The sequence below is a fragment of the Epinephelus lanceolatus genome, chromosome 15 (genome assembly GCF_041903045.1).
Source record: "Epinephelus lanceolatus isolate andai-2023 chromosome 15, ASM4190304v1, whole genome shotgun sequence".
In the NCBI taxonomy this organism is placed as follows: Eukaryota; Metazoa; Chordata; class Actinopteri; order Perciformes; family Serranidae; genus Epinephelus; species Epinephelus lanceolatus.
The window spans coordinates 16111942-16139341 of NC_135748.1; the positions used below are offsets into that span (position 1 = coordinate 16111942).

At 41.2% G+C, this 27400-nt stretch overlaps 1 protein-coding gene across 7 annotated transcripts; it reads left to right on the forward strand.

Moving 5' to 3' along the window:
• Window positions 1-1275: 1275 nt before the first annotated feature.
• LOC117266760 (zinc finger MYM-type protein 4-like) lies at window positions 1276-26451 on the forward strand. Of its 7 annotated transcripts, none has more exons than XM_033642096.2 (30): window positions 1276-1470; window positions 3351-3924; window positions 5554-5606; window positions 5700-5849; window positions 6888-6951; window positions 7525-7632; window positions 8333-8529; window positions 8803-8927; window positions 10007-10241; window positions 10399-10614; window positions 10816-10966; window positions 11260-11375; window positions 11493-11855; window positions 12043-12193; window positions 12380-12555; window positions 12728-12905; window positions 13647-13760; window positions 13879-13916; window positions 14098-14236; window positions 20468-20613; window positions 20728-20845; window positions 20924-21181; window positions 21349-21425; window positions 21751-21877; window positions 22005-22156; window positions 22253-22367; window positions 23894-24142; window positions 24380-24491; window positions 24609-24677; window positions 25144-26451. In XM_033642096.2, the coding sequence occupies exons 1-30, from the start codon at window positions 1429-1431 to the stop codon at window positions 25289-25291; spliced, it is 4761 nt and encodes a 1586-aa protein (XP_033497987.1). In that variant the 5' UTR covers window positions 1276-1428; the 3' UTR covers window positions 25292-26451. The 7 variants fall into 7 exon arrangements, with proteins under 7 accessions (XP_033497987.1, XP_033497991.1, XP_033497990.1 ...); XM_033642100.2 differs by having other exon boundaries at window positions 12728-12875; XM_033642099.2 differs by having other exon boundaries at window positions 10402-10614.
• Window positions 26452-27400: the final 949 nt, after the last annotated feature.

A 27400-nucleotide genomic window follows, 5' to 3' on the forward strand; every position in this document is an offset into this window, starting at 1 on the left:
GTGCACTTCTCTGCTCTGTTGCAGGACAAGCTCCCACAGCTGAACATGTCAGACTGGATTACAGACCTCCTGTCTGACCTTACATCCATCTCATTCTCATGAATAAGAATTTGGCACAAACGTCCACTTGCACTAAACAATGAACTGATTAGAATTTGTGGATGAAGGTCAACGTTCAAGGTCACTGTGACGTCAAAAAACATTTGGCCATAACTCAAGAATCCATATGGTTATTATGACAAAATGTCACACTAATGTTTAGGAATAAATGATGAAGTGAATACATTTTATATCCAAAAGGTCAAAGGTCAACTTCACTGTAAGATCATAATGTTCGGAAAAACACTTTTCTGGCCATTACTCAGTGCCATAACTCAGGAACAGAAGATGCTGCATTTGGTCAGATACTGAATTGGTGACACTAATCTTGGGTGCCCAACTTGAAACTGTGCTGATTGTACAGATCTTCTGTGTGGCTGGGTGGAAGATGTGTGTGAAGTATCAGTATTTTCACAGACATGGATGTAAACTGTGAGCGCATTTTGACTGGTTTGTGGAGGCATACAATACAAGGCAGTAATTGTAGGTAAATAGTATTTTCAGTATTTTTTTTTGTAATTTTTTTCTATGCAGCAAAACACTAAAGGAAATTTATTTTATGTGAAAATCTACACGGCAATAAAGGGGTTTGATTCTGACAGAACTAATTGTCGGACCTCAAGGGTTTAGCTAGCCGACTGGTCAAGAATGAATTAACTAAGTAATGTAACTGCAGGTCTTTTTTAATCACTTCCACTCAAAATTCTATCTAAAAAATGACTGCAACCCATTACAAATATCTGAATAATAAGGTTACACCTGCCCTTAAATGTAAGTAATTGGGTACATCTTCTGGCATGTGAGGGAGATGACTTTTGGCAGGTGGTATTTTACATATTTTTACATAATAAATTCGAGACAATTCGAGATAAACTAGGCCCTTTGTCCTGTATATATACCCCTTTGAATTACCACATATTGTAATGTTTCAGTTTGTCGATCAAACGTATTTACAAATACCTTAATCATGTGCTATATTTAAAGAAAATATGTTTAGTTTTGTGACATCCATTATGCATGGTGTTAGATTACGGGGAAAGAATATGGAGGGTATGGATTTTATTTGCTGTGCGTATAGACGTGGCTGTGCGTCAAAATGCACTGAATGCAGTGTGCAGTGTTTCGGTCAATAAAAGCTGGAATTACCGTATTGACTTGAATACAGCACAGTGACGCTGGAGAGGGCATTTGAAAAAACCGGGTTAGGCGTGCGGGCTGCATGTGTGGACTTGGAAAGTATAATTACGTATTTAGAACAGCGGACTACGCTGGTGCAACGCAATTATACTTCTAACTGGAGGAAGATATCATCACTTTGAACTACCTACGATGTCAGGAGTAAAAGATGAAGAAAAGCCAGGCAAATTTACGGTAACGCTGAATCTTCCACACCGAACTGTTTCTTCTTCGTCGTCGCCTTTAACGTACATTTAACGGTCATTTAATATGTAAAAGTGTTTGTTATCTTCAGAAAGTATACCCCAAAACATTAGGTGGTGTCCTTGTGCTTACATTTGTAACAACCTGCCTTACCGGCGTTAGCATTGTGCTTTATTGAGTTTATAGCTGCATCTTTTTTGTTAGTAGCTTGCATACATAACCCATAACCCTCAGTGGTGGGTGGATGTTTGGAAGCGCGGCGTCTGCAGCATAATTAAAACATGGCGGACTCGGAGGAATTTAGACTTAAACGATTAAAGGTAAGAAACACAAAGCTAGAATATGTAGCAACACTCGTACTACAAGCTAAATGGATTAGCTGAAACAGCCACACAATAAGACATTAAGTAATTGTGGGCTAGCTTCCGGTCGAGATGTGCACATTTAAGCTAACATTAGCTAGCTAGCAGTCGACCCAGTAGCTTGCTGCTATTCGGCACTGATGCATGCCACCACGCCAAGCTCCGTTTAACAGCCTGACAATGCATTAGTCGCCAAACGGGTATGTTTAACAGAATATGGCGCAGGTCTTTTTATGAACCTCAAGAGAGTTTATTAATCCAGCACTGCAGCTGGACTGTGTGTTGCAGTTGATTGGTGGCTCCACAAAGCCTTTGCATCGCGGAGGGCTGCTGCGAACAATAAAAAAGTGATTTCACTGAATTTTAAATGCGAGTCACTTGAATGTTATTTTTACTCACCTACCACAATGTCCTATTGGGTTGTTTGATGTGTGTGTCTGTACAAGTTTACAATTATGCCAGGAGGCGAGATATTGACCAATTTTAAATGGAGTTTGGTGGGACGCCCCCTCCATACCACTGGTCGGACAGCATGGGGCCTGTAGCCATCATAACCTATAGTAGTGGGACATTGATAACATAAAGCCTCATACAGCCAGTTCCCTAAGACGTGGACACCAAGAAGATATGTTCAATGAGAGTAGGGCGTTATTTGATGAGATGGACACAAAATCATATTTCTCAATTTAACCAAAGTGATTTACACTGCCTACTGACAGATGGTGGTTGTTGTGCTTATGTGAAGGTGACGGGTAAAGTTGGCTCTCCATCCCCTTGTATTGTAAATGGGCTTGTTGCTGGAGACAGATTTGTGCACTGTGGGCATCTTCTTGGCAAGTCAAGTCTGTAGTAGAGAAAGACAGAGGTGCAATGTGTTTAGTTGGACCAGTAGACCTTTGTTCAAGGCAAGCATTTGGACACGTTATAACCAGGAAAGCAAAGATTTGTCTAATGTCAATTGAAAGTGGCTGCACTCCATTTAGATGACCCACCCACAGGGCCCTGGTATTGTGCACACTGTCTCATTAACATGGCTTTTAACTGGTCTAGAGCCATCATTTATGTTATTAGAGCCACCTGTGCTTTTCCTGCTATGACAAAAACAGTAAAAAAACAAACAAGATAAAGGTCTATATTTGAGTGTAACTTGGATCAACTTCACTCTGTTGAGGGGCCATGTACTAAGGGGAGAACTATAGATAACTGTGGACTGGATTCTAAGTGGGTTTACTGGACATCTGAATTGAAACACTTAAGTCACAGGTGATCAGGTGTCTTTATTCCTCAAATGAATTCGAGTAAAACAATGTTTTATTTTGAAAATTTGAATCTTAATTTATGGTATTAATAGTTAGGGTACACAGTAACCAGTAATGGACATTTGACATTATGATGTTTTAAACAGTTATTAGGTTTAACATTGAGCAACAGAAGATTAAAGTGCATCATTCCTTAAGTGCCAAACTTGTTATTGCCTCATAAAATCCCCAACCTTTTTCTCCCCTACAGCATGAGGAGCACCTGTCCAGAGTTTTTGATGAAGTAATGGGGCTTGGAGAATTTGCTGACTCCTCCAGGGGCTCTGCCAGCTCTACCAGGAGTGGAGGTCAGGACGAGACAAAGGGAGTAGACGAAACCTCAGGACAAGGGGAGAACCAACCAGTAGAAGAAGAGGACAGCAACGGCAGCAGACAAGAAGAGAAGATGGATGAGGAGATTGGAGAGTCATCCCTTCCTCCCATTTCCTCCCCTGCATCTGTCCGACGCTCCTCGTTTACCATGAGTACAACCGAAGGAGGAGGAGGGGGAGGAAGTGGAGGGGCAGCATTTGATGATGCGTTGGATGGCCTTCCTTCGTATGGGCCAGAAGAAGAAGAAGAGGAAGACTGGCACTTCGCCCTGCCGATGGGCACCCTGGAGGATGTTAGTGTGGGTAAGACAAAAGGAAAAACAGGCCTACCAGGAGCAGGGAACAACACAACTCGAGGGGAGCCCTTTCCTCAGGAGGAAGAGAGGGAAGCAAGCAGTGGGTCCGCTAACACCTCCCACTCCTCACAGGACCACACACCTGAAAACAGCCGAGGTAAAGCAGCATGCACACATGACAGTTTAGACTGTTGTAAAAGACAAGATTGATTTCCATTGCTTTATTGCAAGTTTCTATCATCTGTATCGTAGTATCTGGAGACAAGAAAATTGTCTTTTGGGCTGTCACATCACCAATTCTACACATCAGGTTCACTTCACTTGTGCCAGAGAGTACCTTTCAGCCTGTGAAAACAGTTGTATAATGTCCTCTGTGTCTCTGGAGGAAGCTTCCTGAAGTCAGAAAATAACCGTTACAGTGTCATAGTGATGTCTTCAGGGTAATGAGGGCTTTCAAAAAAAATGGGTATTTACCAGGCAGGGAGGGTCTAACAAAAGACACTGTTGAGTTGCATTATGGGAAATGTAGGATCCCATATTTTGGGGGCTTGACCCATACTTGAGATAAAAAGTTATGATATATTTGCCTCTGCTGCTTTGGTTTTGACCATTCTTTTTTATGTCTCTTGTTTCGTCTTTCAAGTTCACTGGCGTGCAGTACTAAATGGCTGTAGTGACCCTTTTAAGTGACGGTGGCTAATCGTCACATGTAGTTTGTGCACCATTGGCTCTGGCTGAACTTTATTAGCAGCCAAAAGCAATACGTTGTGCTGGATCGGCAGTGGACGCAATTGAACCAAGAGAGAGCGACTGACATGCTGTTCTGCATAACAAATCCCATTAAGTGGGATTTTTCCTTCTCATTTTTTACCAAGCCCCTCTCCTTTTTCATGAGGCATCAACAACAGTCTGATAGTTCCAGTGCAAAGCAAAACTTTACATAACTTTAACATCTTACTTTTTTCCCAGTTCAAGGTTTTAAGGAAATTAAAATAGTGACTCCTGGGAAAATATAGGCTACAGTCAAATTTGACCTCAGGAGCTGTATTTCACAAGATCTGTGGCACTACATTTTTTATGCACGACCTGATAACTTTTAGATGTAGTAGTGATATATATTTATTTATGCAAATTATAAAATTGTCTGTCACATTGTTGCAAATCATCCTTATCTTGAATGTTCAGTACAAATGTCAACTCAGTCCAGTAAAAAATAAGCAGTCCGTGAGGCTTAGAATATACCTACAAAGAATCGCAAATGCTATTAATCGCAGTGGGCCAGACTCCAAAAATCCTTCACTAAAATCCACGACCTGAACTGGGAAAAGTTCTGACATCTGGGCCACTTTGCATAAAACGACCCAATTAGTATTCGCTGCATAAAATTAGACTGTTAAACAAAATTAATCGTTGCCTTGTCTGTTAAGTTTCTTACTATTCTGTTATTATATTGTATCTTTATCTTGTAGTTTTTGTGGCTTGTTTGTGTCAGGGTTTGGTGTGTACTACCCCAATTTCAATGGGCTTCTTGGGCTGGATGGTACATGTGCATGGGAATTGGACAGCTTTCATTTATCAGAACAAAACATGAGGTGACCACGCAGGGACTATTTCACCACAGAAAGAAAAAAGGAGCTTTAAAATGCTTAAAAAAATAGTTTGCACTGGAATTGTTTGCAACAGTGTGTTAATTTCCTGGCGTTTATGGTGGCCTGGGCAGAACATGTGTAGTTGGAAACTCTTGGATGATGTCTGTACTGTGTTTTCTTTTCTACCTTTCTGTCAGATGGAGGCACCCTGACCCAGACAGAGGAGACAGAAGACAGCCAACAGGGAGAGGCAGGAAACGATTGGAAAGACTGTCAAATAACTGCAGTTATAAAAACTTTGAATCTTCAGCAAGTAATCATGAATACTCTTTTATTATTTCAGAGGTCGGAGGCAGCTCCAACAGAGGACAGTAATCCCCCAATGCCTGCTAGTATCAATATTAAAGATGAGCCCATTGATGAGGGTTATGATGCTGCCTTACTGCCTCAGAGCTCCATCAGACAGATCAAAGAGGAGCTGGAGCATCAGGAGGTAAAGTTATCAGTATGCATTTGCTGTTCAAGTTTCATATTGAATACTGGGAGGGGGTTCAAGAAGACAATAATGATGTGTTTGGGTTGAAGCTGCAGACAGCTCATACTGTGTGCTTATTGTTAATAATAGTATAATGTTTTATAGCATCACAGAAACTAGACACATTTGGTCTCATTCATGAAATATTTGTAAATCTGTGAGTAGATTTGCACATAAAACACCTCGGTACTAAAAATCTACACCAGATTCATAAATGCTGCGGAAAACTCGGATTTGATCGTAGGCACGTGTTTATGTTCATGAATGCCAATCAGTTGTAAACTGACAGCATGCTTCCGCTACTCAGCAATTAGCATACATGCCCGCCCATGAATATCCAGTGACCACCATATATAGAGGTGATAATCATTGTGGATAGGTGCATCCTGCCGGCCTGGAAGGAGGTAACCAATGCTGTTAACTCCGTGTAATCTGTTGAAAGAATTATCCAAGAAATTAAAGGAAAATGGTTTGATGGTTTGAAACTTTACGTACGCACAAAAAAAAAAAAAAAACAGCTAGAGGAGGCTGTTCCCAGTTGCAGCTGCAGATGAGCTCATTGCTTGCATTATCGGAGAGACTTCTGTCAGGAATTATCTCAGCTCTCAAACAGATGCATCAATTGCATCAGCGTATTGTGAACACAACAGAGCACAGCACACATTAAAATTGTAATTTCTTATAATGACAAACAATATTTATGTGCATTCCTTATTTACACAAGCACTACGAGGCGTCAGAAGCAGGTGTAGATTTTGTTAGTGCCTATGAAAAGATCAGAGCTACTAACGTATTAATGAATGGCAAAATACATGTAAATTTCCTTCTGTGAACAGTTTACAAACAAATTCGTTCTGCTCATGTTTCATGAATGAGACCCATTATCTTTAAATCAATAATATGATAACTTTTTTCTTTAACTTACAACAGTACTGCCTGAAGGGCATATTTAACCACTTAAGCCAAATCTGAATTCCTAATGTGTGCTCATTTCAGGAAGAGCTGAGGATCAGCTCTGTCTACTCTGTAGGTGGAGGAAACGCGTTTGCACCCCCTACCAGTGAGTTCATTTATTTTTTGTCTGTGAAATGCTTTTCTCATTTTGACATCAGGTTGTAGTGCTCATATTGCGTTCTCTTCATGTCTGTAAGTTAAGATGGAGACAGGAAGTTAATGTGGGTGGTTGTTTAAAGTCTGTGGCTATAAAGCAGAGTGCACAGGATATGCTGTGGGCAGTTTGGTTATTGCCCCCAAGAGCTTTTGGATTAGTTTGGCTACACTGACCAAATAAATACTCTTTGCTTTCACCTTCCATTAGTGTTAGTCATTTCCCAAAACATGGAAAGCAAGCCTCATTTTAGCTTTTGTAATATTTTGACAAATTGTGTAAGTTAATTGTTAAAGGTGGTACACTCACCTCACAGTTTAGTGTGTCACCTGCCTAAAAAGCACTTGGCCACATTTATAACTAGGCTAAGTATGATTTTGCTCATAAAACAGTCTTTTTTCAGAATCAGAAATATTTTATTGATCCCCAGGGGAAATTGGGTGAACAAGTGTAACTGCAAAAGGCAGCATGAATCATCGGTGCATGCAAACTTGTGATCCTGGCACTAACATTGCTTCTGTTTAGTTGGATCAGCTGGCAGGATAAATATCCTGCTTGGAGGGATGAACAACTTTGTCAACTTTACTGAAAACCTGCAGGAGAAAGCTGAAATGAGGGCGGCTTGTCACACATGTAGGTTCATCCACTTCATTGCTGCCTCTCTTCTCCACCCAGACAGGGCTTGCACATTGTTCAAAATTAGTTGTGCACCCAGTTTGAAAAGAGACTGAATAAGTGATATATATATATATATATATATATATATATATATATATATATATATATATATATATATAAGAAATAATCAGTGTAACATTCGTACTGGCCTTCATGCTGCTTTCTGCTGTTTACTTACCAGTTTTCCAGCCTGTCCATGACCTCAAGTGTGACAACACTAGAAAAAAAATACAAACACAGAAAGGTATACTTATCTGCTGTAGAGCCGTGTCCACTGGAAATTGAAAAGGAGTCTGTAGCCTATTTTTAGTGGGTTTTCCTGGAAGGGGGCTCTCTGTCTCTCGATCTGCCTCTTTTTGTCTTTGTGTCTGAGCGCTGGCAAGACAGAGGAAAGTTTAATATAGTCCATTAACACATACTACCCAAATTGATATGATGAAACGCTGGTTGATGATCAGCAAAGTATCCCTTTAGGCATGTGGGAATGCACCACAAGGATGAATTCACTGATCACTTTTCACTATTTAAACTCTGACATTAAGTAACTTTAATGGAAACCAGTGCAGGCTTGTGTTTTGTTACAATACATTACATTACCGTGTTTGATATTAACTTTCTTCTTCTTTACCAACCTTTCACCTCTTATCCGTTAAAGTGCCAGCAGCAGTCCCAGCTCCCCCTCCAGCAGCCATTTTCATCCCAGGTAGAGGAGCTGTCCTACAAGCCATGACTCCCCTCCCTCTCAGACCACCAGCTCCAATCCCAAGTACTCTACCAGCTCTGATACCAGCGCCCCCACGCCCGCCTCCACCTGCAGTTCCCGGTAGTGTTCGCTGCAGTGGCTGCTCTAAGGTACTGCTGTCACTTTGTGCTGCATCTGCATAGACGTGCAAATTATTTAGGAAAAACTGTTATTACTGATGACAGATGTTTACATAAACTCTGAATTTTAATGTGGAGTATTGACAGAAAAATAAATATTTGTTATATTTATCAGTTATACTGATGACATTATAAGCAGAAATGATAATGTTTAACGTGTTAGGTCTTTGGGCAGTGATGTAGGGTTTTATTTCTTTTCTAATTTCTTATTTTCATGTCTCATGGTTCTGTAAATGGTCATAGGTTCTGCTGAAAGGCCAAACGGCATTCCAAAGAAAAGGTTCGACGCAGCTCTTCTGCTCCACGGTCTGTCTGACTGGCCATCTGCCTCCAGCCAACAAGAACCGATCTTGTTTCCAGTGTAACAGGTACATCTTTGTTTCCACATGACATCACTATAAACTTAAATCAGGGTTTCATTTAGCTGCAATAAGCTGGCATTGGGCTTCTATAAGGTGTATTTATTTACCACATAAAAAGCACTATAAGCAAAATGATATTTGTTTTAGGGTGCTTGCTATTTCTAAATTTTAAGTTGGATAGATGAATGGGAATGTAACAGGTGCCTCAAGGCAGCCAGATGTTTCCACCCTATTGCTGACAGCAAAAGCCTTTGGTTAAGTTTTTAATAGAATGCCTTTGTGGATAACAGCACCTTTTGTAATTTACTGTATGACCTTTAATTCTATTGTTGGAAAAAGTGTCTTTTCAGTGGCCCACATCAGAATTTAAATCCAGTATACCTATAAAATGCTTTTTTTCCTCACTAGAATGATATATGTGTGTATGTGCCATTATTTCAGGATAAATATTATTATTTTTGTATAAAGTGACAAGTACTGGTCTCAATTGGTCCTGTGGGGGGGTGGGGTTTTAAAGTTGATACTTAGCGCTGTAACTAGTGTTAAAGTTTTCTGTATTTACAACTTCACCTTCCTCCCCCATGTCTGCACAAGTCATGTCCCCTGCGAGGCAGCTGGATTCGCGAGATCATGTGAGAATCACAAGATCACGCAAGAATCCAGTGCTGATTGGCTACAGTACATGGCCCATCCTGAATAGCTCCTGTGGTAGAAAAGGTATCGCCAAATCTCTACTGGTGGACAAATATTAAAGAAATTCTCAATGCCTTTTCTCTTTTTAAGTCATCATCTCAAACATGCCCCATATTAGATAAACAGTTGTGATTGACCTATCAAATCTCAAGTTGCTGGAAATGTGTCTGGACAGGAGGGAGACTAAATACATCTGCCACAGGAAATAAAACATGAGCTCACAGATTTGTCTAAGTGCCAGGCTATATAACTCTGCAAACCCACGTCTGTCAATTTGAATTCAGTGTTTAACTTTTCGTCCCTTTTGCCACTTTGTATGTTCCAACCCCTATCCTGCCGTCATGCTATGTTTTTTACAACTAAATTTATTTCTTGTGCTGTTCTCTCTGCAGGGAGATTCTTCAGCCCAGGGACATGATCACGATTCCAGAAGAGGGCACCTACATTAACTTCTGTGGCCAGTTTTGTCTGTCTGTATTTCGACACAAGAAGAAACAGACTGATAAGGGTCCTGATAAATGGACTGACAAACGACTGGAGAAGAAACCTGAGAAGCCGCCTGAGAAACAAGTGGAGCGGCAAGCTCCTGAAAAGCCCTTTTGCAGTGTCTGCAGAGTGTCTAACAGGGTAAGAGACATATAAGGCAAGCTTTTAAGATAAAGACAAATTTTGGTCAAGACGCCTGATAAGCCAAATCAGCAGTATTATCCCAGGTCCTCTGCGTCTCCACTCTGCAGTCTAAATCTCTTTATGGTCTTTCTGTTTGACTGTTTCATCTCTGTAGCAGATTGAGCACGAGGTCACCCATCAAGGTCGTCTGCACAGACTCTGTAGTAACGCTTGTTTTGTAACATGGCGCAAGATGCGGCAGTTAGCCATGAACTGCTGTGAAGGCTGCGGACTTTACTGTAATAGCAACTCAGGCTCCTGTCACACGCTCACAATTGAAAGATCTCAGCTCAACTTCTGTGGCCCCACCTGTATTAACACCTACAAACAGGTATGTGTTATCGAAAAGATCTTTTTTTTTTTTAATCTTGTTTGGTTCCTTTTAGGGATGTCCCGACCAAGGTTTCAGGCACTTTAAAGTCACATTGACTACCATGAAATTGTGTGACATCAGACAAATCATGCACAGCCCCCCATGTTTAGCAAGCGAATGTAGCAAAACCTCGTCAATACTAATTGTGTTTTTGCACAGACCTGCAGAAAGTTGGTTTCCTGTGCCTGCTGTCACAAAATGGCAATAGCGTCCTCCACCATCATGGAACGAGACCAAAGGGGCAAAGTCCAGCTTTACTGTTCATCTGCTTGTGTGGAACAGAGTCGACCACCTCGACACGTTCTTATGGGTAGGACCCACCACAGAGACACACACTCATGTGCCAAGGTTGGCTGGTATATGTGATCTTAAATGCAGAAATTGAAAGAGGCTTCAGATCTTCTCAGTGACGACCGTAATCTTTTTACTGGTTTATATAAATACATTCATGGCAAGGATTCACTGAATTTAAAACGTTAAACGTGGCACCTAACTTTATATCACTGCAGCCTCTATCACAGCCAGAGCCAGTGAAAGCTGTTTTATCATTAATTAATATACATGGTGCAAGCTCACGTACTAACTGATGCCCTTTTTCCGTAGGTGCTGCATTCCCCTGCTGCCAGTGCAGGGTGTCAGCTGTTCCTCAGTATCATCTGGCCATGGTGGACGGCACCATTCGTAACTTCTGCTCCTATGACTGCGTTACTATATACAGGGTAAATTCACCAATAGCATAAGAGCTGTTTTATATCCAACTAAAGTAGTTGATGGAGGATCTGTTTGCCTATAGCAAGATGTGACGTTGCTGTTACTTTCCCACCTTCTCTTTACAGAAATCTGGAAACACCTCTCAGCCAGACATGACCAATGGAACCTCCGCTTTAAAGGACTCCTCCCACAGAGACGCCCCTAAACAGGGACCCTCAGCTGGAGCCAGCTCAGTCCCTCCCATCCCTCAGGACTACCCATCTTCAGTCCCCTACCCAGGCCACCATCCCAGTCATAGCTCAGTGCCCCCACTGGTGCCTCCCTACCCAGCCATATCTTCCCCCTCTGTCCCAGGGCAGGCCCAGGCCAGAGCACCTGCTGATAAGCCCCAGAAACCTGCAGAGGGCGGAACCAGTGATAACTCCAAGCTGACCTGCCATCAGTGCAGCAATCAGTTCAGCATGAAGCCGCTGCTATTCAGTCACCAAGTAAGGAGCACAGCTCACATTTTCCAGTCGAGGAATACACTTCAGTAGCCAAATTTGTTCGAGTAACGTGAGACAAAAATTTGCTTTACATTCATTGTGAACATAGCATTATAGCAAGTTGCATGATGAGTGTAACCCTCATCAGCTAACAATAATGATGGTAACAGTGATGCCTTTTTTCCTGCAGGGACGTATTTCTATGTTCTGTGGTAGGAAGTGCTGTGAGCAGTATAAAACCCAGAAGAATATTCTGATTCAATGTGAGTGCTGTAAACAGGAGAAAGTGCACTTTGACACCATCAGCTACAACCAACAGGACCTGGTCTTCTGCAGTGAAAGTGAGTTAACCCAGAAGTGGCTTTTCCCCTTTATCCTCTCCTACATTGTCCGATTAATGCTAGTTTACCTGGTCAACTCTGTCCAGTCACAATCTTGACAAAACGAACTACAGCTCTCTCTTTTCGATGTATGTTTGTGGTACTCTGATTAAAGTAATGTAATACCCCACTTATCCTGTGTTCCAGGCTGTAAGCTGCTTTTCAAACATGACCTGACATCTCGTAACAAGGATCATCCTTGGCGTCCCTGCACCTACTGCTCTGGCATCGGCCAGAAGATGCTCCACAGTCACTATGGAGGCAGGATGGAGGAGTTCTGTAGACCCCACTGCATGTCCCAGTACACTGTACTCTACTATGGGGTAAGAAGACAAATGTCCCACCACACTATAACACTGTATGCTATTGAATCAGGGGGAGTGTGCTACTGTATGTTCAGTGTGGTTATGTTTCTTTTTTATTTAATCTTCCTCCATCTTCTCTGCCCTCCTGTCTTTTCTTCCCTCCTCCTCCTCCTCCTTCTCTCCTGTCCAGATGGGTCGATGTGACAGTTGTAGGAAACAGGGCTACATGACTGAGAAGCTGCAATGTTTGGGCTCAGTCCGTAATTTCTGCAACATGACCTGCCTGCTGCAGTACTGCAACGTGCATTTTGAGACAAGCCAACACAGCAGCAGTAATGGTACTGGAACGGCCCCACAAACACCATATGGTAAATTGTGTCATCTCATCAGCGTGATACAGAATGATGTTGAGTCAACATGCCAAAAAGCTCAGGCTTGTTAAAATAAGACACCTTTATCACAAGTGCCAGCTTACAGAAAAGTAGACCTGGCTAGTTCCCACAGTATGTGGGAGTTGTTTTGCTGCAAGAACATGTTTTACCTGCTTTTTGGGTTTGACTGTTGCAAAATCCCCTTAAAGCTTGTCTTCGAGTATTCCTGTAAACCCTTAAATGTTCATGATTAATTAAGCAACAACCACAGTTTAATAAAAAACGTTTGGTGAATATTTATGAAGAATTTAACAATCTCGGCTCAATCTCTGTCAGCTGATAATTAATCGGCAGCATGTGGCAGATATGCTGTGATTAACTTTAATGTATCATTTTACAGCTTTTAAGACAGTACAGAACTTCTTGTATTTATATTCAGCCACATGAAAAACATTGTCATTAGTCTGTATTATTGCAAAGCTGTTGGTTAGGTGGTGTTACATTTGCGTGCTGCACAGAGCTTTGTCTCATGTCAGCCTAAGGGGCAGATGCAATTTTGTTTGTCAAATTCAAATGAAGTGAAAACCACACCCGATCAGCACAAACCAGCACTGTGTTAGTCAGGTTTTAGAGTGCACCCAGTGAGAAGAAAAGGGAGAATTAAAAAGAAAAGCATTATTCTCACATGTAAAATGACCCCAAATGTTCTAACTTCAGTATGTGCCTCTCTTCCTTCAGCTCCAACACAGCCCCACCACTCCTCAAAGATGAACCCTGTCATAGCTGATGTCGTGTCACTGGCCAATGGCTCTGCCACTCAGCCCAGTGTAACAGCAGATACTGCTTTTACTGGTTAGTTATATCACTAGTTATATAATCATATCAGTTCATTGTTTTTATATATTTATGAAATACATTTCTCACAGTGGGGTTTATGAAATGTTGTTTTACCTTTATGCCTCTTTTGTAGGAGCACTTCCGACCACTGATGGCAAGAACCTAGACCATGTATGTACTCTCTGTGTGTGTTTGTTTCAGGTTAGACCTTACATACAACTGTGGGTCTAGACTTAGATCTGGTCAGAAATAAGACACTGTCCTTTGCAGTGTATTTATGATTAAGAACTACATGAGATCTTCTTTTTTCCCCTTTTGTTCATTTGTTTATTTATGTACTGTCTGTTTCCAGGCCAGTACCCAGACTGATGCCATGCGAGTGCCTGTCCCCCGTCGACGTCAAATGAAGAACAAGTCAGTTTTGTGTCGGCCCTTCACTATGGACCAAGAGAGCATGTGCCAGATGTCCACATCTTCCACTGAAACAGCAGGTAACTACAAAAATCACTTAAATAAGTTCAACTTTGTTGCATGTTGTTAACAGTGGACACAGATGAGCTGTACAGCAGGATTTAAATATGCAAATTTCATCTGGACTGTGTGACATTCAGCAGCTTCCTGACAGTAAAATGCACCACAGAGTGTCCAAATACCAAGTGTACTTACTGCACATTGTTCCTACAGACATTTGAAACATCAAGCATTAAGTATTTAAAATCTGACTTGATTTTAATCTTTTTCTACCACGACTGTTTACATTTTGTATGTTATCCCTGTACACACTCTGATGGTGATGGAACCTTCAGTCCTGCTTGATGTGAGGAGAAATTTCTCCCAGGCATCTCTTTGTGTTTATTGACCAATCCAAACAGCTCAGGGTAGTGCAGGGTTAGGTTTCACTCTGAAGCAGTTGCTGTGATTAAATATTTTCTTATGACACAAATCAGGTGAGGTGAATTGAAATTATTGAAAGTTGAATTGTCACCGAAACTAAAACAACTTTGAACTTAATGCTTTGCAGAATATAACATTGAAGTTTGCTTGAGTTTTGTCATTCTCACTGGTTTTAAAAACAAATGGTTTTGGTACTAAAATTTTGTTTACTTTTTTTCACTGTTTAAATCTAAAATAATTGGTATACATCAGTCAATGCTAATACCCACAGCAAACATTAACAATGATAATTTAGTATCTAGTTAAAGTAGCGCTGATAGAAGGATCCAGTCTGGCTGGTGTGCCTTTTGTAGGGTGTTTGTCACAACGCTACACACCATCTAATTCATTTTCATTCATCTTTTTGGTTCACTCAATTGTTCATTGTTCACAACTAGCTGTTTCAATAATTGCACCAGCTCTGCTAGATAGCTCCTCGCAACCTGACCAGTCATCTGCTGAAGCATCCACATCTACGTCTCCGTCTCTGCCGCCGTCGCCGAAACCTCAGGGAGAAACTCAGCCCTGTAATGGCGTGCCAGCACGCCTAACCGGACGCCATTTCCTGGGCAAGAGAGACACTGACTCCGACTGCAAGGTCTGCTCACAACACAAGAGGAAGAGGGAGGAGGAAGAAGAGCAGCAGGAGGAGAAGAAGCAGAAGATGGATGAGGATGAGGAGCCACAGAGGAAAATGGAAGAAGACGCCGAGGAAGTCAAGGGAGTAAACTCCCATGATGAGAACGATGGGGAGAGAAAAGAGGGGGAGCACGCAGAAATGAAGCATTGTGAGCAGAAGAGCAAGACATTGAGGAGGCAGACATCGTATTACTGTAAGACGTGTTCAGGAGAGCCCAGCCTCTGTCCTGTGCCCTGTTTTGAGCTCTACCACACCAGACTGATCTACAAAACAGTTCCTGAACTGGAAACATAAGGTGAGCCCCCTGACTGACACAACAAAAACTAATGTAGTCACACTTTAAATATATAATAACACCATTAAAGGGAAAATTTTCCACCTCTATGTGGATGTCCAGTCATGTTTGATGGTAAATGTAGAAGCAATTATGTTCTCAGTGCGTGCTATATTGACCGACAAAGCGGAGTCTGCCTGCTCATGGAGCCGTGCCTGCAGTGCCTACAAGTACCAGCATGCATTGTGTGAGCTACAGACACCCAGCCAAAACATAGTGCAGCCTGCTTATGCAGGTAACAAAATAAAAAAAATGGAGGCTCTGTATTCTAAACCAGCTTGAACCAAGACAGCAGCCATTCTGTATTTTTCACACTGTCAGCGGCAGGACATTACTACTTCAATCCTTTCGCTTTTTCCCTTCACAATAAAAGGCCAACTTAAATTTACTCTACTACTAAGGCTCAACTCAACAAAGTAACTTACATTAGCATTAGATGACAAAAATACTTACTCAGCAGTCATCTGCCATTTTGGCCCTGCTGGTTATCTTTTCTAGTTTATCTTCGCGACCCTGAAGAAGATCTCCAGCAAACGCCTGTCCATGTGAGGAGTAAAACTTTTATGCATAGTAACGCAGATGCAGGCTCTTTCACTTGGTGGCTCACGTTACTATACTGTTCTCTTGGTGTGGGCGACAGCATCCAATACAAAATGCCCATGCTGGAAGTCATTACAGCAGAATGATTCAGTTTCTATTGGCACTTGAGGGCAGTATGAGCAAAGGCACCACCAGTCGGTGTTTGCTCTTGGCAGCTCAGGTTCTGGAAGAACTCTGCCGGCCATATCCTTATGTACGACAGCCCCGGCCTCACTCTGCTGCATTTTTTCTGTTGTGTACTGTGGCTTACATAAATACGACTGAATATCCAAGTCAGCCAAAAACTGTAAATAAAAAATAAAAGTAAAATGTACCATTAAATCTTCTGTGCGTGAGGTTCTGTGCTCCTATTTTTGGAGGCCATATTTGCTTTTGGAAACATAGCTAGTTTTCAAAGAGAAAGAGGGAGGTCCTCTTTTAAGCAGCATCTAGAACATGCCCCTGTCAAAGCTGAAATAGCCTGTAGTTCTTCCTCCTTCCGACTACGTCACTGGTGCATCTAATGATGCCACTGGATGAAGGAAGAACAGATTTTGCAGCTGCTGAACTCAGCTCTCTGTCTGTATAGCGCACACACATAGGATTTTATTGCATCACTGGACATCCACATGAAAGATGATGAATTTTCCCTTGAAATAGTAAAACTAAAAGTTTTAAACCACAGCTGTATCCCCAAGGAGCCCCATTTTGTGTTTTGTTAATGCTATTACATTCAGATGCACTGATGTGATCTGCTTTTTCCAAGTCAATTGAACTGACTTCTTAAGAGGGTCGAGTGTATCACCCGAGTTTTTCTCTCCACAGCCTCCTGACCTGCTGGCATTAGAAGTTGTCTTCTGCGCTGACCTGGGACAAAGATCAAACAGCTACAGGGTTAACTGGTTGTCTTCACGCCTACACTACTTTAGTGACCTTCTCTTCCTTTTCTGTGCTTGTATGTCGAAGTCAAACCCAAAACCTTACTGACAGCAGAAGCAGAACACCCATTAGTTTACAGTAGTTGCATGAATGTGTACTCGCAAAGTGGTAGTGCAGTAAAGTTATGCACTTACAGGGGTGTTTCGGTATTTTTATAATCCAGTAAAGATAGCAGTATTTGTGCAGAACAGTTTTTCATGGCTGTCTGTATCTTCCCAGAAAGCATATTTATTTTGTGAGGGGGTATTACTGTAAGTGGTCTGTAACTGATGGGCTAACAGTTTACACAAGGTTAAGGGACTTCCTTAAGTGCTTCACTGACCGTACTGTAACATGTTAGTAAAAAAAACAAAAAAATCTTACCTCATTATTGAATCTATGTCACAGTTTATTAACATGTCATTAAAGCTGATCCTGATCACGGTACATTTGTCAAAAGGTTAAAATTTATGAATCTAGTGTTTCTTTAACTTGTTTACTTGTGTATGTGTTTGTTGTATAAATGGACTTTGCTGCCACTTTATTTCTGGAGGGTTCTGTTTCACTACCACCACATCATCATGATGTGATACCAGTTTACATTACAGGCTGAAAAGTCATTCACTGTTTCACAAGCAGTAATGATACCTGTCATACAGTATGTAACCTGATCCTTACATTTATTAGGGTCACTTGTGCCTACCTGCTTGCCCAGATGCAGCCCATGAAAAAAACGCCACTGTCAATTGTTCCATACGTATATGCAACAGGGCAACAGTAATGCAGGTTCATGGAGCTGGATTCAGGCAACTGTGCTGCTAAATGTGCTTCTACTTTGAATAAAATACTTGAGCGTAAGTATTAAAAGTCTAGTGTGTAGGATTTAAGGGGTTCTCTTCCACAGCATGTTGTTTCTACAGTAGCTCAGCATGGATAAACTAAACACTGGCTCAAATTATGTGCATTTCAATCTGCAACCTCAGCCACTAGATGCCACTAAATCCTACACACTATACCTTTAAATAATTTTTGTGTTATTGGAATCTCTTGTAAAACAGTGGCTTGCTTTTACAGGATTTTCACCCCACTGTAGATAAAGTATGTAACTTTAGATAGGGCACGTTTAATTCTTTCAAAAAGACCCATCATAATTCAGCTGGAATTAAAGATGCTGGTTAGTTACATAAAATCAGCTGCTGGTCTGTGAAGGAGATGACCTTAAAGGAGGTGTCATAGGAAATGACAAGAGCCGTCAAGTTCTTGTCAAAATGAACAGTTTTCCCTCAAAGGGGCAGTCAGAGCTGATAGATGATCTTAGGTGAAGGTCATTTAGTTTGGGTTCACTGTCACTGCCATAGTGACCTGAGGACGAGCTGCCCAAACTAGGAAATGAAGTGTAACATTCTCAATAAACATTATGAAAGAGATTCTCTGCCTGGTGCGCCATCATTTTAAATACAGCTGTCAGGATTACATGAGGATAAAAATCTGCAATTAACTGTATGTGTCTGAGAGATGAAAACAATTCATTTGGATGTGCGGTTATCTTATTTGTACTGGTGCGCGCCATTTTAATGTCTATTATGAATGTGTGATGTATAAGAGCTGATGGTTGGATTCCCTGCTGTACCTCACTACTGATGCAGTCTTGACTTCAGTTCATCCACCTGCTGTCAAAGCGAGTCAGCTTTGTCTTGGCTGACATTTTCTAGCCCTGTATTACATGTTTCATAAATGGTTAACTTTTTTTACTTCCTGTACAACCTACTGTCTGTTGTAAGCTTTAATAACTTCACTTTAACTGCATGTTTTTAGTTTTTCATTGTCTTTATAACACTGACATGGACTCGTTGCATTTCTGCCTCTTGTTTGTTTAAAAGAATATTGTCATGGTTTTGTTAAATGCAAAAAAATGTGTCAATAAATTTAATTTGTGAGTAAAGTTTTGTTGGTGTATGTGTGTGTGTGAGTGACATTTCTCAGATTTCACCTGCCTCAAAAACACAAGTTTGTTAAGATTGTGAATGTAAAACTGTTCACACGAGCCCACATATTAAGGTTGCACACATCAGTCTAAATAAAACTTATCGAGCAGTGATTATTTAGTAACTCTCACCTGAAATCATTTGAACCTGTTTTTAAAAAGAAGGCTACAGTCATTTTAAGCTGCATTTAAGCAAAAGCTGCTTCCGTAATCCTCAGGCTGTACTCAAGACATGAATGCCACAAGAACAAAAGACAAAAGGTAACTCCCAGCAGACACTGAGTTACTTGTAGACAGCAGTGTGAGGATGCAAACAGACCTGAAAGTAATAATAAATTCAGTACATAAATGAAGTGTAGATAAAAAGTTGATTAGTGAGAGGGAAATCATTCCACAGGTGTCTGAAATAAGACACTGTGTCAGGGCTGATGGTCAAATAAATATGAGGATAATTTTCCACTGACACAAGCAGAAGTGTTTTCCAGAGACATGAAACGCTGCCGCCTGCCTTGAGACAGTAAAGCAACTGCTGGAATCTGCAGAAATGTCAACATGATGTAATAGCAGGTTTACTTTTCAAGCCTGAGGTCTTGTGTACCCTAAACAAAAGATGCCCTGTAAAGTGAAACTGTTGATGCATCTGAGTGCACACTCTTTTGAACAGGTTCAGTCAGGGGAGTGTTGCACCTGCTCTGTGAAAAAGTGTCTACATTATCAGAAATTGCTACAACACAAAGGTTCTGTATGAAACATTTTAGTCACACTACACTCATTTGATTATGAGACGTTGGCAGAGAGCTGAGTGGTGCATTTGTTACATATTAAATTACCAGAGGTTATCAGTATTCTTAACCATGGTTTCATATTTATGGTGATTTACGGTGTACGGTGATTTATGACTGACAGAGCATCTCAATGATAAATATAAGGTGACCTTTAAGCAGCACAAATAAAACTGCACTAAAATATTTTGTCCCTCCTTAACAAGAACAATACTTACCCAGTTTTTTTGGTCACTTGCTGTCATATCTGCATTCTAGAAAATTGCAGCTGCATATAGAGACTGCATGTAGTAGCATAATACATTTTATTTAATAAAAACAGTATATTTAATATACTAAGATGTCACTAAATCATCAGTTTTACACTTTTTTATATACATTTTATTATGACTTTATGTGCAACAGTAGGATGTCTGTGTCTAATCTTATCTTTTAAATTAAATTGCAACTAAATGTTTCAATTCAAAAATGTAAAAATTCTTGCGTATCCTCCTAATAAACATTTTTGACTGTCTCTTCTTCATGATCTTTCCTCCTCCCTCTGTCTTCCAGCTCAGCCTCTGCCCTCAGTTAGCTCCTCAGCGGGAGAGGAGAAAGTGAAGGTGATAATGGTGCCAGTTCCAGTACCAGTCTTCATTCCAGTGCCTATGAACATGTACTCCCAGCACACACCTGTTCCGATGGCTATGCCTTTGCCTGTACGTCCCATTACATTAGTAATCCAGTGAATCCAGAATGATTCATGTACTTTTTGGAGTATTTGCTGCAGAAAATCAAATGATAATTTGTTTCTCGTGGTTTTTATTGTACAGGTTCCAGTACCCATGATCATACCACCACAGAGCAAGGACATGATAGATGCAGCAGTCCAATCAGAGCCTTTGGCGTTAGAGGAAGAAAAACAAAAAGATGGGCCTGTTTCCAGCACAGGTGAGGAAGGTTTCTGTCCTGATTTTTATATATTTAAGTCATATAAAGCTTGACAAATGTTTGCTCTGTCTTTTGCAGACCAGAGTAGTTCTAACAGTGGAGACATGAAGTCAGAGGTGGTCACTCCCATAAGCTGTGAAAATGAGGAGACTCAAAAAGCGGTACAAGCCGACCTGCCGCTTACTGTCAGCTCAGAGAGGAGCACAGAGTCAGCTGATCCTCAACTTGATACGAAGCCAGAGGAGACCACCACGACAAGTGACCCACCTACCACCAGTGCTGAGGATCAACCTCCCTCCTCTCCCATGATGGACTTGGAGACTGACTTCCCGTCCGGTGAGACATCATATAACTTAAAGTGAACACAAAAATGAATCTGTAAAATGAAAAAAAAAAAAAAACTGGATGGCATGTAGTTGCTACAAGCAGAGATGAAAACTACTCAACAATACATGCATGCACACTGACAGTCACTCACAGGTCTTTTGTATTTGTTTTTGCAGAACCGTTAGATCAGAAGCCACCTGCACCACAGCGAGGAGTGAAGAGACCCAGGGACGTTTTCTCCAGCCGAAAACGGGTATGACTCCCCTGATAGATCAGCTGTCTTTTGGTAAACTCAGATTGATTTGATCAGCCTCTGATTTAAAACATTTTTCTCCACTGACTTTAGTTATAAGCTGTTTTCCTGCAGGGTGACACTTGGTGTAGTTACATGGTGCATTCAAGTGCTGTAGGAATCTGTGGATGTTGACATCTTTCTAACATACACTACTGCACTGTCTTTGGATGTTGTGATGTTCTTGAATATTACATGTATTTAATTGTCTAATCAAAGTCAAGCTTTTAGCCATGTCAACCATTTTCCACACTACCCACCTTTCATTGCATTTCAATCCATCCAGAGTCGAAGGCGAACCGTGTTGAACCGCACTGCAGTGGTGACTCCAGCCCCCGCCAAACTGAACCACCTGTATGGAGTTAAAGCCTGGAGGAGCTGGGTCCAACAACGAAACAAACACCAGAAAGAATGTGAGCCTCAGTTATCTTATATTCTACTATTATTTTAGCATATCTCTTCCTGTGATTCTATTGATTGGTCCCATTGTAACCTGTTTTATTCTATACTAGCTGTGTTTCATGGTCTCCTCCCCTGCAGCCAATATCGTGGATATTAAAGAAGACGTCCTTCAGTGTGACTCCGCTGAGCTGAGCTTTGCTCTGTCCTGCTTCATCAGAGAAGTAAGACGGCCTAATGGAGAGACCTACAGCCCAGACAGCATCTTCTACCTCTGTCTGGGGATACAGCAGGTACACACACACATACTGTGTCACTGCTGTCCATCTGGATTCCTTTTTTGTGTTTTTTATTGAGTCCTTATTTTCTGTCTCCCTCTGTTTGGACAGTACCTGTTCATGAAGGGCCGCATAGAGAACATCTTTACCGATGCGCTGTACAGTCAGTTTGCCACCAACATCAGTGGGATGCTGCGACTCTGGAAACCGAAACCGCTGCCTAGTGGTATGATCAGTGACATAAAGCCATAATCCTTGGGGCTTGGGGTTTTCTGAAATAACTTTTTAATGTATTTATATTAAATGAGCTGAATACAACATTTAGAGGTTATCTCTGATTCAGAGTCTGAATGGGAATTGCCTTCACACAGCTCTCAAAATGGAGGTGGCTAGCAGCCAGTGGTGCTAGCAGTGCTAACAGTGTGACAAATGCTAACAACAGTAATAGTGCTAACAGAGCTAATGGTGTTAACGTGGCAGGAACTGGAGTGTGTGTACTGTGCTTTTGCGATGGCGCTGTTCCACCACTGTGGGTCAGGACAGGAGAAGCTTGGATAACAACACACAGATGTAGAGTGACTTAAATCTGCTCAGGATGCCATTACACCACTATGTCTTTACATACCATTTTCATTGGTAGTGGCGGAGTCTGCCATTCCTCTGATTGAGTCAGATTAATCTAATCAATATTCTTATATTAACAATGGCTAAATTCTATATAGATGTGTAAGTAGGCAACACTTTGCTGACAGATTCACCTTGTCAGCTTTATAAGTTGTTGACATTTCAATGTTCTATTAACAGGTTGTTCTGCTGCCCCCAAGTGGCCAAAAATGTATTAATGCTGCTTTAATATCACAGGTTGTCTCAACCCTTACTGTGATTAATCTTTAAGAATTAATTTCAAATGTTTTTATGCCTGGTTGACACCATAAAACTCAGTTTAATTTTACTGTTTCAATTTTGTAGTGATGATTTTAAAATATTTATCTGCCAGTGTTCATTAACATCAAATCCAGTTCTCTTAATACATCCATTATTTCTTCATTCTCAATCATAGCATGCAGTGAGATGAAAGGCATTGAGGCACCCAGAACCGGATAAAGGCGCTGTATGTAAGAATGTGGCCAAAACGGTTACTGCACTCAAATTCAAAATACTACCGCGAGTCGTGTCCGCCCCCCCCCCCCCCCCTCCCCTACAGATTCGAGGTTGCTGGACAGCGGCACGCTGGAGACTGATTTGTTTGCCCACGGGCGGCTGCCGTGGCAGGGCTGCGTCGCCGCGTCCTTGATCTTCCGTTTCCAGCGGACTGTTCGAGCAAGTCCGGCTTCTCTGCTGCTAAAGCTGCTGCCGGGATACAGCTGAGGAGGAGCCGGCTGCTAATGCTATGTACTGGGACACTGCTAATGCTGCTTGCCGTGCTGCTGTAGCTCAGTCGTAACTGTAACTGATGCTGAGACTCTACTGACTGCGTGACTGGTAGACGGCGGTGGGTGGCACAACAGGCCAAAACACAAATTCAAAACATAAACATGATTTGCGGACCGTAAAAATGTTTTTTAAATGCAAATATTCTGGCTGTACTATCGTTGTCGGTGAGATCAGTATGTTATATGAACATTATTCCTTAGTCTTCTGTGTTAGAATGATTTTATGACTATTTGCTTTAGATTTCTTACATATAGCTCCTTTAAGGCACTTTGAGTAGCTGACTGACTCAGCTCTTTCCCTACTTCTTCCTTCCTGAAGGTGGTGCTGTTTCCTCCCGTGTTGTGGAGTCCTACCTGTGGGAGTGTAAGCAGCTGGGCGCCTACTCCCCCATAGTGCTGCTCAACACGCTGCTCTTCTTTTGCACCAAGACCTTCGGCTTCACCACGCTGGCACAGCACCAAAGCCTCTCCTTTACCAACTTCACTCTACACTCCAAACCCTGCAGCCGAGCCGGCAAAGTCCACTACCTCCGATACCAGAGAAGCAGCACTGGCACGCCCCATGCAGGTGGGTGTTTTGAAATAATACATTATTGTCTTTTTTTAAAAGATTAAAGTAGCAGTGATAGTAATGTGTCTGTGCAGCTGTACAACTATACAAAATATCAGGTATCAATAGCTTCACATCACCTAAAAATGTTTTTATATACTCACTCTGTTTCTAAACATCAAAACCGGTTTCATAAATTGTCCCAAAAAGCATTATGTGTTTGCAGATAGTGAATAAGTGAGTTCTGGTTTACAGAGCGATTGAGAAAAAAGCAGGGAGAGGAAGAGGTAGACCTGGAGATGCTGGAAAATGTCGCCAACCCTCTACACTGTCCTGTCAGACTCTACGAGTTCTACCTCTCTAGATGGTGAGACATATGCGCATGCACATAGGCAAACTAACAGATGAAGACGACAGCACTTAAAGTCACATATATGAAACTGAACAAGCACTTTATATTCTCATTCATCTTTCTCTCTACCAGCCCTGAGTCGGTGAAGAAGAGAACTGACCTGTTTTTCCTACAGCCTGAACAGAATGTGCACACTCACAGGTCAGTCACTCTTCCAGCATTAAAGAGACACAGTGAGGAATGTGTCATTTAGTATGTGCATCCTTTGTATCCTTACTGACACGTTGTAGATTCACCCTATTTGCCCAGATAAAATGTTGTTGGGTTTTAGGTTATTGACAGAGGTCCAGATTAAATGGACATTTAAATAAAACCTCCCAGAGCACGTCGGTAGCTTAAATGTTAGAGCATGTACCATCAAGGCTGAGTCTTCACTGCAGCCGCTTGGGTCCGAGTTTGTCCCAGGCCTTTTGCTACATGTCATACCACCTCTCTCCCTTACCTTTTCCATGTCTCCCTCTCTTCCTCACTATCAAGAGAATGCAGGAATTCAAATAAAATAAGAAAAACATATTACCGCATGTGCTGTTTGTAGACAGCAACATGCAAGTCTTACATATTTTTCTAAATTTTTTTTTTGTCTAATTTCTGTTTCTGACCTCAACAGTTCCCACTGGTACACCTCTCAACCATTAGAGAGCACCACTCTACAGAGCATGCTCTCACGCATCATGGCCGTCAAAGAGGTTCACCAGGAACTCGAAAAAACTCAACTTCAGTCCTCAGCCGCCGGTGGTGATGACAGTTTACAGTGATGTAGAGCTCTGCTTTTTCACACCCTGCTTTCTCTGCAACAGAAACCTCCTGCGATGCCGAACGGTTCACAGTGAATTACAGCTGTACGTACGCCCATCAGTCATTTAGACGGAGGCCAACAGGTCTTTAAAACGGGAGACAGAACAAAGACACAATCAAGGGCACTTTGTCACAGTGAGAGACCAATTTCAAGAACATTCAGAGTGTGTTATCGCTGTATTGGCCATCCATCCCCTCCCCACATAACTGCACAATGAGTTTACAAACATCTGATAGTCTAATATATGATAAAGGGAGTGTTAAAGAGTACATCGTAAACCAGGTCTTCTTTTCTCATCCTGTCACAACAGAGTGATATTTCTGCCCATCATTTATCACATGTGGTAGGTTTATTTGCTGTCAGTAATGGTCCATGCCAAGCCTGTCAGATGAACTTTTTTTATTTCAGACACAGACTTCTGCGGTACTAGACTGGTGTGAGCAGCAAACTGCGTGTGAGAAGAGTCGGTGCTGATGGAGACGAGGAGAGTTTACATCCATATTTGTTCATTGAGGGGTTTAAATGTGCAGTTTTATCGTTGTTGCCCTTCGTCGCATCAGCACATTGCAATATGAAAAGTATTTACTTGTACAGTATGTGTTTTAAAGGCTGATACTGGTATTTAATGGTTGCTTTTAAATTTCACAGACTATGACAGTTTGTGCAGGTTTTGTAATATGACAGTGTGGCGTATTCATGCATAGCTGCACAAAACTTCTTTAAAAGGTTCAAGTGAAGCACTTCCCACAGACATCCAGTGTAGTTTTGATAAATGAAACATTGAATGTGTAGTTTTACAAACTGCATCATCACATTGGAGGTGGATGACACTGGCTGGTTGACGTTGGGCCTTCCAGTAAAAGCCAGTATCAGATTTGATATGTTGTTAAACCAGTGTACTGTATATCAGTGTAACCCTTCTTGTTATAACAGAGGAGACTCACAGTGCCTCTCATCTTTTATTATTTTATTATTATCTAGTTATCTGATATTGTTGTCCCCTTTTATGTTCTTCATCCTGTGTGGCCTTATTTTCCTCCCAGCAACTTCTTTTCTTCCAGGGTTCCCTCATATACCTTCATCTATTCCCTCTAGAGGTAAAGACTTTTTTAAAACCTCTTTCTGACTGTGCCAATATCATGTCTCCTCTTTTAGTTTTTCTCTTCCACTTTGTTCCCAAATATAAAACATGGAATTGGGATAATTTGGATAGGCAGCAGATGACTCAAAGTTCCACCACAATACTTTTCCTAACTCTTTCATATGGAGTCAGAACAGTGACAGTAGGTTTTACCATTGCAAATACAATATTGAAAAAAGAAACATTAGTGCTGAAAAAGTTCCACAGGAAAAAAAAATGGCGCATTAAAAATGATTTTATTTTATTTTATTGCGCTCTGATGTGGTTTTTAATGACAGTCCGAATCTAGAAGAGACATTCTCTATTTAGTATGCAGATAAATCACGCCCTGTGAATTCGTTTTTCAGTGCTGGTGTTTACTTTTTGAATGCCAAAATTTCTGAGATACTGTCACTGTTGCAGCTCCATACTTTTAGGTTTCCTGTATTATAACTAATGATATATATGGTTTATGGTAAAGTATGATTTTTGTTGGCCATACATACAGTTACAAACAAGTATTATGACGATGTGTCTGAGATATTTACCACTGTGTCAGCAGTAGTAATCATGTTTTTATTCATCCAGCCATTCATTCAAAGTCAAAGGTGTTACAGAGAACAGCTGTAATGGATCTTTGATGTTGAGTGGATTGTTCCTAAATTGGCATTTAGATATTCCCTGTGTCTGAAGACATCGATAAATTATGAAACACATGTTTGGTCCATGGGGTTGCTGCTCAACCACGTCACACTGCTTATAAGAGATGTTAAACTGACAACGCAAACATGTCTGGACATACAGAACTTTAATGCCTATACATTTTATAATATCCATGTGACATAAGTGACTGTCATTTCATCAAATCTTGGATCATAATTTGGTTCTCTTTAAAAAACAAAAATCATGACCAGAAAATTAAATATAGATATAAGTTGTTAAGTTGAG